This window comes from Oryzias melastigma, linkage group LG5 (assembly GCF_002922805.2).
Source record: "Oryzias melastigma strain HK-1 linkage group LG5, ASM292280v2, whole genome shotgun sequence".
Taxonomy (NCBI): Eukaryota; Metazoa; Chordata; class Actinopteri; order Beloniformes; family Adrianichthyidae; genus Oryzias; species Oryzias melastigma.
Genome location: NC_050516.1, coordinates 16,262,706 through 16,274,388, shown reverse-complemented (window position 1 = coordinate 16,274,388; position 11,683 = coordinate 16,262,706). Strand labels below are relative to the sequence as shown.

General features: G+C 40.6%; 1 protein-coding gene across 1 annotated transcript in view; it reads left to right on the top strand.

Moving 5' to 3' along the window:
- Nucleotides 1-4,675: 4,675 nt before the first annotated feature.
- Nucleotides 4,676-11,683, top strand: part of pxna (paxillin a) — a 28,900-nt gene continuing 21,892 nt past the window's right edge. The window contains exon 1 of the mRNA XM_024269933.2: nucleotides 4,676-4,776. Within this exon, the coding sequence (XP_024125701.1) occupies nucleotides 4,761-4,776 (16 nt within the window). The 5' untranslated portion in view covers nucleotides 4,676-4,760. The remainder of the gene's footprint in view (nucleotides 4,777-11,683) is intronic.

The window sequence follows — 11,683 nt, the reverse complement described above, 5'->3', positions numbered from 1 at the left end:
GGCCTGAATGTATTGACAATAAAACCTCTCACAGGAAAGAATCAATTAGTCCTGTCAGTCAGACAGAGACTTTCAGTCTCAGAATGGATGTTGAGTCTCACTAAACACACTTTGATTCTCTGACATCACGATCCATAGAAAACCTCTCTGCAGTGGAGATCCAAACGACAGGCTGTCTGCAAAGACATGCTGCCATTCACAGTCTGCCAATGCAGGTCTGAAGGAGCCAATGATCTGTCAGGAAAAGATGCCACCTAGTGGCAGGTGAAGTCTCCAAAATTCTGCATCATTGCATTCTACATATATATAAACTTGCTTACCTAAAAAAGTACATGAGCAAATACGTATGAGGTAGATGGGATTTTATTTTATAATTTTATTGCCGTGGTCCTGTGTGATGTATATGCAGTTCTATGTGTCTTAAAAATGGGATTCTTGCAGACATGTCTGTCTTTCCTCACTGAAACATTTTGTGAAAGCTACAGTGTTTAAAAATATAAACTTATTTTCTAATTTGATCCAGAATATGTCAGTTTTAAAATGACATAAACCAATATTTTATTTATAATGGAAAATACATGACAAAATAATAATATTTTGTGAAATCTTAGAGGAGTTATGTGGAAAAAACATGTTTTTTAAAGATTCAACTAGAAAAATGTTGTTGTTCAGCTTTCGGTATATCGAGTAATGGGTCGGCACAGCCAATCAGCTTTCACTGATCTCTTAATCTGAGTTTTATTCAGTCTTCCCGACTCTACCCTTTTATCCAGGCTGAGGGCTGACACAGGGAGACCCACTCTTTAATCAGTTATGTTAGTTAATATCAGGGTTTGTGACATTTTTGACTGAAAAAGATGCCAGAGACATGAGAGTTCAGGAATATTTGAAAAACGATGTTACTTGGTGTCAAAAGATTCAGAGAAAAACAGAGACGTCATATTCTCAGATAAAGAGGAGGAGATCTTCCAGCTTTTCAGGAGTAAGATTGTTCAATTCATTTCTAAACTGTAATACTTCAGAGTACTTTTGTTGTGAAAAGTAATCCCTTACCTTAAAATCTCTCAAATTTAAAATGTTACTGAACTCCTGCATTACTTTTAAGCATTTTTCATTCTGCAGGAGTCTAACTTAATGCAAAGGGACAATTATTTGGTAAATGTTCACCCACTCAAACACTAAAATGAGCCAAATGATGCTATGATGACTCTTAATAATGTTGCTGAATTCTGTTTTAGTCGGTTTCTTTAAATATATATATAAACTAAATCTTATCGAAAAGTGAAAAAAGGGCATCAAATAGAGAACCTGGAGCATTTTGTTTACAACAGGATAGACATATATCGGAAGGACTAAAAATGTGGATTACACTGCAAAATCTGAATTGAGCAAGTAAAAAAAATACATTGTTTAGAAAAAACTTTATTATATTTTTTGTCTTGCAAGAAAACGAATCATATCAAGAACATTTTCAAAAGTAAACTAACTATAGCCTCGAAATATTATGTCTTACTGAGTATATATTTTCTTTCTTAAAATAAGTATTCTCAGTAATACCAGTTATTTGACCCTATTGTTGATTTTTTTTTTCTATTTGCAGTGTAGGAAGTAAATATTAGGAAACAAAAATTAAATTAAAGCCTTTGAGTCTAGGAAACGTTAAATGATTGCTCAGAAATGTAAATCTAAAAAGAAAGTACTATGTTATTGTCAGATATTATTGTTTGAAGTATTTACACCCAGTACTAGCTTTGAGAGTTTAATTTAAAAACCTGTTTGGTCAGAATAAGAATGTTGACCTCAGAAACTCAGGAGCTCAATGAGCAAATATCATTGGTTTAAAAAGAAGAGGAAATCCTAATAAATTTATTTTAGTTTCAGTCACTTTTAAAATAAGCACATCAAGTGAATGAAATATTAAATTAAATTTTTGTCTCTTTCTTTAAAATATTTAATTTATATGCATACACACATACAACTGTGCAGTAAAAAAAATATAAACTAAATTCAAAACAAAAAATACCTCTATTCAGTCTAGTTTTTTCAAATCCTAAAAACAGAAACAAAAGCAAAAAAACCTTTAGAAATTAGTCCAAAGTTGTCAGATATCTTTTAAAAAAAATCTGCTTATAGGGATCAATGAGAATTATCTAAAAATGTGAGAAATAGAAAAAACTATTTTAACGGTATGTACTAAAACAAGTCAGTGTGACAAACCAATAATTTAACATTTCTGCTATATACAATCTGATCTTCATGTTCTACTCTGAATATTTTTGTCAATTCCAGTGTCATTTACTCAGAGAAGATCTAATTAAACTAATTGATTCCAGGGAGAAATGCTTATGTCAAGACTCTGCTGCCCCCTTGTGGTCACTTTATCTAATGGTGTTTTGCAAAATAAAACCTTCAGCTCTCCCACTCGTGTGGATTTCAGAAAACCTTCACCTACGCACAAAACATACATTTTAAAGGTATACTCCAATTAAAATAGTGTTTTTAAGCAAGTTTTTGTGGCATTTTTTATGATTGAGTACATATATAAAGAAAATATATATCTGGCATCTCATTTATTGGTGTATTTTTGAGAACCCGGTGTTGGTTTCACCTGGCTAAATTACAGCTCTCCTCTCCAGATGCTCTCATTATTATTTTTTACCCCAGAAAAACTTAAAAGACACTATGTTCTGTTGCTATTTTGACTATATGTTGTGTCCTGTTCATTTGTGAGCTATAATGATTTCCTCATGTGGTGTACGTGTTAACAATGATTCATAGCTGCAAACTTTGTCATCTCTAGTGTGGAAACAATAGCTCAACTGTTAGATCCTCCTTTTGTTGGTCCTGTGTAGTCTGATTAATCTTTGTCTAGGCCTGCATTATTATTTTTTTCCATCGGAACATGTTTCTCCCACAGTTTGAATTTTTGTGTAGCAGTCTTTGTCTTTTATTTTAGAAAAGCCTTCTTTTTCTATTTCTCTCCAATAAAAATAAAATGTATTCCAACCGCTCAGAACAATTGACTTCAGATGTTTCTTTATTTTGAATTTTAATAATTATAACAATAAAATTATAATAATAAATCAATTATTGATGATAATAGTCTTTTCCGTCTGAAGATTTGTCGGCTGCACATCCATGATGCCAATCTCTCGTTCAACCACATCCCAATGGTGATCTATTGGGTTGAGATCTGGTGACTGGAGGTCATTTGAGTTCATTGTCATGTTCAAGAAACCAGTCTGAGATGATTCCAGCTTTATGACATGTTCTCCTGCTGGAAGTAGCATCAGAAGATGGTTCACTGTGGTCATGAAGGGATGGACATGGTCAGCAACAATACTCAGGTAGGCTGTGGTGTTGTAACCATAATTAATTGGTACTAAGGAACCCAAAGTGGGCCAAAGAAATATCCTCCACATCATTACACCACCATCAGCCTGAACCGTTGATACAAGCTAGGTTGGATCCATACTTTCATGTTGTTAGTGCTAAATTCTGACCCTAACATCTGAATGCTGCAACAGAAATAGTGACTCATCAGACCAGGCAATGATTGTACAACTTTCTATTGTCTAATTTTGCTGAGTATGTGTGAATTGTAGCCTCAGTTTCCTGTTCCTGACAGGAGTGACACCCAGTGTGTTCTTCTGCTGCTGCAGCAGATCTGCCTCAAAGTTGGACGTGTTGTGCGTTTAGAAATGCTCCTCTAAAGACCTCAGTTGTAACCAGTTATTTGAGTTACTTTTGTCTTTTTATCATCTGGAAACCGTCTGGTCATTCTCCTCTGACCTCTGACATCAACAAGGCATTTCCTCACACAGAATTTCCACTCACTGGATTTTTTTTGTCTTTCTGACCATTCTCTGTAAACCCTAAAGATGATTATGAGTGAAAAATCTAGTAGATCAGCAATTTCGGAAATACTCAGACCAACCCGTCTGGCACCAACAACCATTCAGTTACTTAAATCACCTTTCTTTTCCATTCTGAAGCTCAGTTTGAACTGCAGCAGATCATCTTGACCATCTTGTTTAAATGCTCAATTAGAAATGCCATGTGATTGGCTGATTAGAAATTTGTGTTAATAAGCAGTTGGTCAGATGTGCCTAATAAAGTCAGCACATTTCTATTCTTTGTCTTATTTTGTTTCGATTGCTGAAGTAACCCAATTCCTAATCATTTCCTGTAAAGGAAGAATCAAGTCTTTTCCTTCATATGCATCTAAAACCTTCCTGTTCTGTCTGTGGTCAAAGTAGTCGCAGTACCGCTTTCTGCCGCTAGATGTCGCTGTGTGTTGAGGCTGCTGGGCTGGCAGGGGGGGTTAGTTAGATGTGGACTGCCCAATACTCTCGCGGGGGTGCGTTTGGGTACGTGTGTTTGTGTGTGTGTGTTCGCGAGCGCGGGTGAGGACTCGTCAAGCTGCAGAAGCCAGCGGGGGACTTAAAAACTTCCCCAGTAACGGAGCTCTCCTGTCTGAGGAGGGGGGAACAAAGAACCGAACCGGCAGCTTCTTCTTCACAGCCCAGCGGTGACCGTCACAGAGAGAGGGGAGGAAAAAAAGAAAAAAGAGAGACCGGTCCGGTTGACGGCGGCGGCGGAACCATTTCCGGCCAACATGGATGATTTAGGCAAGTTATCTCGCCGTGAACGCACCATCAAAGCGCTGATAGCTTGAAACACTGACGCTAGACATTGAATTAAACAGAAAAAATGTTACGTTTACGGCTTTTTGAACGTTCTAACTCCCCCAGGATCACATGAAAGCGACGCCAGGTGAGATACGAGATGACACCTGGATAGAATGGGTTAATTTTAGTGTTAGCCATTTTTCCTCCTGTAAAATTCAAATTTTTATTTAAACCTTTGTGGGTCCGTCAAGTTTCATGCAATTTATGAAAACTTTTCCTTGGTAAAATGATTTTTTATTAACTTTTATTGAAGGTGGGCGTACAACAGACATTTTTGGGGGCGAAAACTCAACCCCATTAGAAAAATTTAATGGCCAAAAAACTTTTATTGGCGATTTCCTAATCATTATCCATAATGACACACATATTGACTCAAAGCTTTTTGCTGGGGGGCTTGTCGCCCTGTAGCTCCGCCCCCTGAGATCCTTGCTCTGCTCCATTCCGATGCATCCACTTGCAGACAAATAGATCCCGCACGTCTTTGTTTTCTTCGTCTGAGCTGGAATCTGGCTAAAACTGTACAGCCATTATTGTTGCACTGCTAGTTTGTAGGTGTTGTGAAGGGATGTGAGCTAGAGAGAGGAGATGATGAGATATCAGTGGAGGTTTACCAAAGGTCCCGCCCACAATTCAGAAACAAATATCGAATGAATTGTGCAGAAACTGTCCTAGCAAAAGACACAGGAGTTTTGACTTTGGCTAAAAACTGTATAATCATAATTAAATGAAGACTAAGAACGCTTTTATAAAAAAGTGTGACTTTAAGGCAAAAGAATTAATAAAACACGAACCCTGAGGGTTGAAGTTGTGGTGTCAGCAAATTCCTGCCCTTTCTTCAAACAGAAACAATAACTTTTGGGTAATTGCCATAAATGAAACATCTTCCTGTTAACATCATGAAAAGCAACAGGAAATATCTCCAGAAAGTGTGAGCGTGCTCAGTTCTGCCAGAAACCAGAGTCCTCCTCCAACCCCGGTGGAGACTGCGAGGTTAAGTTTAGCCGGGTGTAAATGAAGCACGTCAACAGAGTCCAATGCTGCTCAAAGGAACAACACCAGGACACATGGGTCCGCTCTGTCATGACGAATGAGTTACAAAAATGTTTTGCTCTCCTCTCAGCTACAGTTGCATTTGGCACGTATATTAACATGACACTTGCATACCAGACTGTCTCAGTTTTCACCTCCACAGCAATTTTTGTTTTCTTACAAACACCCTTAAAGAAATTCTGAGGTTTCCCCCTCATTTTTGGGCCAAAACACTGCCCTCTTGACATTCGTGGGAGTGTCCCCCGCTATCATCGGCTCGCTCTATATCCAGCCAGTATTTATGGAGTGGTTCTCTGCTTACAGGGATGCGGGGCTTTCCTTAAAGGAGCTGCTTCAAAAAAAAAAAAGTGTTACACAAGCCAGTGTAATTACCATGTCACAAGGGTGGTAAATCCTGTCATCGTTTTAGGCAAAAATGTGGCACACAAAGCTGTACAGATGGACGCTCTGCTGTTGGAGTGGAAGCCACAGAGTGGGTTTCATCCACTCGCTCAACTTTGGACAATGAAGCAGCGCCCACATATTTATAGCTGCGATAAACCTCCCTAAAGAGGAGGAAGACCACATGCCTCACTTTGATCCATTTCCTAAGTCCTGCTTCACTGATTGAAGGAGGGATCTGGCTGGCGTGTTTACTTTCCCGCTAAAAGCATTTTTCCGTGTGATCCACCCATGTCCACGCTTTGACTTTTGTTATCTCGTCGTGCTTCCTTCAGCCGCAGCTGTGGAAGAAAGCACAGCGGTTCAGGCCGGGCTCTCGGCTGTATCAGGCCCACATGCAGGGATTGGGACTGAGCCAAAATTATCCTCCTTTAGCACCGCACTGCCCCACCCTCACCCCCATGGCAAGCCACACAGGCAAGGCAGGAAAGTGCAGCCTGCAGCCTATTGACTGCTTTCAGCCGGAGAACTGATTAGCCTTCAGGAAGCTCTGGATTGAGGCGCATTATGAAGCTGGATCTATAGAAATTATCAGCTGTCTTTGTGTTAATATCAGTAGACATGCTTGGTGTGCAGATGCAAACTTTCGCTGACCCGCCACCCCCCTTCAGCTATCAGCTCTGCCAGACTGAGCTCCTTGCTTCACTGCTCTGGGCCTGCATCAACAAGACATGAATGTCAAATAGCTCCCAAAGTTAACTTCATTTTGCTGACTTGAATGCTCAATACTTTTTTTTTTTTCTGCCAATACGGTTAACAGCTGAGCTGCTTCCCCACAGATAAGTGTTACTGTCGCTTTAGTGTCATCACTTTGAGTGAAATCATTCCAGGGCCTTGTCATTATAGGAGCCGCAGCGCTAAAAAATAAGATCTGAAGTAACCCAGATTCTTGGTATTGTCTAAATTTAGCCCGCATCATTGTTTATGGAGTGCCAGCATGTGAAGAAATGTCATTTATTCCATGTTGAATTGGACTTAAGCAGTTTTTTATGCCTGAGGTCTGTTTTTTTTTTTTCATTTTTAAAGAGGGTTTCAGATTTTTCCTGCCTTCTTGTCTGCGATTTTGTTGTTAGATTGTAGATTAACTCGTAAGCCTCGTTTCCACGGAATTTTGAGCGTTTTCATTGTAAAATGGACCCATTGAACAGTACCGAACTGCACCTTTTGGGGTTTGTTGGTCCATTGAAAAATGGAAAGGAATGGTTGGGGCGCAGCCCCTTTAGCCACCCGACGATTGGCTGAAAGTGATGACAACATCACAATATAGCGCTCATTTAAGCTAACGTTTCCAACAATTGTTGCATTTGGGTTTTTGTGGTTTGCTGTGTACTCTTCTGGTCATAATTCTACATTGAAAATGCCTGCAAACAGCAGCAAGGTCTGTGGTGGAACTGCAAACGTTCCTTGCCGTCCTTGGTGGTAGTGTGATACAGGGGGAGTTAGCAGCAGGCTAGCTGTATACATTCATGTACCATGAAAATAAACCACTCAGTGGAAGCCAGACTGAGCTGAGAGGAAATGCTCACCAGAATTAACTGGAGCGTACTGTATCACTCTTACCAGACCAGACTGCCAGTGGAAACGAGTTTATAGAGAATCTGCTATGGCTCACTCTTGCTGCAGTGTGGTGACCATTGATTGTACATGAGAACTGCACCAAGCAAGTGTGACGTCACTCATTGATAATGATTTACTTCCTGCTCCAGTGAAATTAAGTCAGTTCAGTTGCCTTTTTTTGTGATATGGACACCGCCACGTTGGAGCCAGATTACGTCAAAAAGCAGTCATTGCTTTTTCAGGAGTGAGCTTTTTCTGAATCCACACCCCCTGAATCCAACCAAATATTTTGTTGATTGGGGCCAGTAGGATCCACATACTTTCATTGAGGCATCTGATTGGCCAGTTTATAACTTTAACAATTTGTACTGCAGAAAAAATACGAGTTAAGTGAGTCCGAGAATGGTTATTCTGGAAAATAGAATGACTGAGTAATACCTGCTTATTTCTCTATAGAAGTCTATGGGATTTTGGCTTCTCGGTACTTCCTGTTTGGAACCAATGGTTTCTCATATGTGGTAGTGACACAGAGGATGGTTTCGTTAAACCCGCAAGGCTACAGATAAAGTCAAAGTTTGGGCCTACTCACAGCACACCAGTGGTGGTGTGCCAGAGTGCATCTGGCCTCAAAGTACGGCTCTTTTGGTAACTGTGATTGCTCTGGCCCGTTTTGCAGTGATGTACCACAGCACCGGCCCCTGGACTCAAAAACAAGATAGTGGTGCTGAAAGTTGGAGCCAGAAGGATTCCTGCTGCCAAAAGGAGGAGTAAACTCCTCTGCCGATGTTTTGGTGGATGGATCAGCCGTGTCTGGGGACGGACGGGAAAATAGTTTGAGTGGTACCAGGGGCGGCACTGTCGGCACGCTCCAACTGGCGCTTTGTGATTTGGCTCCAAGACTTTCCCTCAACCTTCAACCAGACTGCTCGCTTTTTTCTGTCGTCTAATCTTGTTACAGGACACCTCAAGTATGTCACAGTTTAAGTGTGTTCAGAATTAGACTGTGTGCCGCTGGGAGCTGCTTACACGTTTTTTTAGCTACCCCCCAATAAGGGCCGATCAAATTTTTTTAAACCAAACAGCAAGTACCCCCATTAATATCAACTGATTGAGTCATCAGGTGATACTTTCTTTAAAGCCTTTTATTTGATTCTAATTGAGGAGTCTAAAAAACTAATGAAAGCTGTTTTATCCAAATTTGCCCATAGATATTGAAAGGACGCATATTTTCATTAAGCACAGAAGAATGAAAACACACTGGTGTATTTGTTTTTCCTCTGGGAGATGGAGTGGCTGAATCAATACATGGCATGCCTTCCAGTATTGAATGTGGTTTCAGCAAAAAGACACCGCTGGGGGGGGGGGTTCTGTTACAGAATCGGAGTTTAAAAGTACTTAAGCATTTCTTTATTTAAGAGTGAACGATCGAAGTTCCTACTTTCAGAAACACCCACCAAAGACTTCCTTTTCTCTGAAGCCTAAAAAAGCCCCATGCGCCCGCAGTGACTCGGCTCATTGCTGCAGGGGAGGGGAAGAGAGGGGAAGGCGGGGGGGGGGTCAAGTCTGCTTGGTATCATCATACATTTCCAGAGCTTGACACACGCACATGAATCACACAAGCAGCAAGTGCAAGAGCCGTAAGCGTCAGAGAAACTCTGCTCTGTCTGTCCTTCTGGGCTTGTCCATCTGCCTAACTGTAAATCCAAATTCTTCAGGCTTTGAAACATATGGTTAACACACAATTTCTCACAACAGATACATGCACAACGAAGGTTGCATGCACTCCTGAGCACAGACGGCTGGTTTGCACTGACTGAGTAGCTGACTAAGCAGCAGCAGCAGCAGCTCAAATCTCAGCCAACCGTCCTGCCGTCTCTCATGGGGTCAACAGCCTGCAGGACTGCAACTGCAGTCGGTTTGAAGAAAATTAATGGCAACAAGTCAGAAAACTTGGACTAATTATCCTTGTAGCTTCAACTCCATATGAATATGCCCCATCTGTATTTAGTGTTTGTCATCAGCTAAGATCACTGACCCCTTTCCTTTGACTGCTTCACATCCATCCAGCCATGTTTTACATCACTAGCTGCCCCCAGTAACCTCCGTGTTTCAGGTGCAACTGTGTAGTTATTTTTACTGCATGTTGATGTCCCACTAGACCAGCCAGTGTTCTCATCACATTAGTGAATGGGCATGCATTGACTTTTTTTTTTTTTCTTTAATTAAAGTCCATCCTCTTTTCTGCTTTTCGGGATGTCTGAAAAGCTTAAGATTGATAAAACAAAGTATTTTATAGATGAAAATCACGTTACGCTCAAATGTTCATTTCTGAGCATTTGTTTATTCAAATTGTTGTGAATCATGATAAAATGACGTTCAAAAAAAGTTTGTAGTTGGTATGTAGAAGCTCCAGTCTGATGCATCCAGATTTTTGAACGTCTTCGTTTTCCCCATCCGAGCTGGCATCTGGCTCAAAACTACAGCTGGATGGTTCCTCTATCGCTCACCATTTTTGTTGCACCCTCAATGTTATGTTGTAAGCTAGTGGGAAAGCGTGTAAACAGATGGATGATGGGAAGGGGGGTTTACTCCTCACTAACAATCCCGTTGAAATTCCGGTTAATTTCTAATGAACTCATGCTGCTCTGCAGAAACTAGATCCTAGAAAATGACACAAGTTTTTTATTTTTATTTTGGCTAAAACTGTTCAATCATAGTTTAAAAAAAACACTTGGAACGCTTTTAAAATGGATCAAAAGATGATCGGAGTATGACTTTAAGACGAAACAAAGGGTTTTGTTTTGTGATTGCTTTTTTCCATGACTGCTTTCCCGCTTCCCTCTGTTAAGCGTCGCTCCATCCCTTCCTTAAATGTGGGATTCTCCTCGCCAGCCTGTCACTGACTGACAGCTCTGTTGATGCATTGCTGCTGATCCTCTTATGAGAGCTGGAAAACAGCTGGTGGAACTATTTTATGTGGACCGTAAAGATGCCACAGCGATTGCTACGGCTGATCGCTCGCACATCAAATGTAAACACCTTCTGCTGAGTATTGACTGTTCTTAAAAAGAGTCCTCTGTCATTCTGTAATAAACCCCAGCAACGCCAATGCACCTGCACAAGTTTTCGGTCTTTCCTTAACTGGTAGCTGTGAGAGCACGCGTCTTCAGGCTGAGATTCCTCACCACGGCTTTATTTGGAAGTGATCTTGAGCTCTGCAGGTTTGCAGCAGGTTTAAATAATCACTAACACACTGCTGCCTCTGCCCTATTTGGGATATAAAGCCATCACAGTGGAAGCCTTTGATGAACGGCGAGGAGAGATTGGTGGAGGAGAAGTAAGTGCACGCTGAAGTGTCTCCGATTGCTGCAGCTGCTTTTGCACTTCACGTTTTTCAAAGATCCCTGAAAAGCATGATCCAGACTCCGTAGACGTCCGTAATGGCATTGTTGCTGGATTTATGCTTTGACACTTTTATGAGGGTCTTCTTCCGTCCACACATACACACAGTCCTGGTTTCTGGCACTAGAATTGGGCTAATTGTTTTCCAGGGCATTGATCTGGCTCTGCAGTTTCCCACTTTTTCATCATCTTCCTCTGTCCCCATCCTGCTGGATTGGGAACAAAGAGCACTTGTTTTTTGGGGGCTGTGACCCACTTTAGTTCAGTCACGACAGAACAAGACAAAACTGATTAACAGAAAGGAAGAGGGAGAGTTATTTATCCATCTGTGGCCACAACATGCCAGTCAGGATGAAGTCTGCCCTTTCCCTCTGTAATACCTTCATAGATTTCTTCATTGTTCTTTGCAAACATCAAACCAGCTGTGAAAACAAGAAGAGTCCAGGTTTATCTTTTGAATCTTAGGCTAAATATCATTGCCAAATACTAAATAGTGCTTTCATTATTACTATTTATTATTTTTTTTTTTCAAATTTCCATTC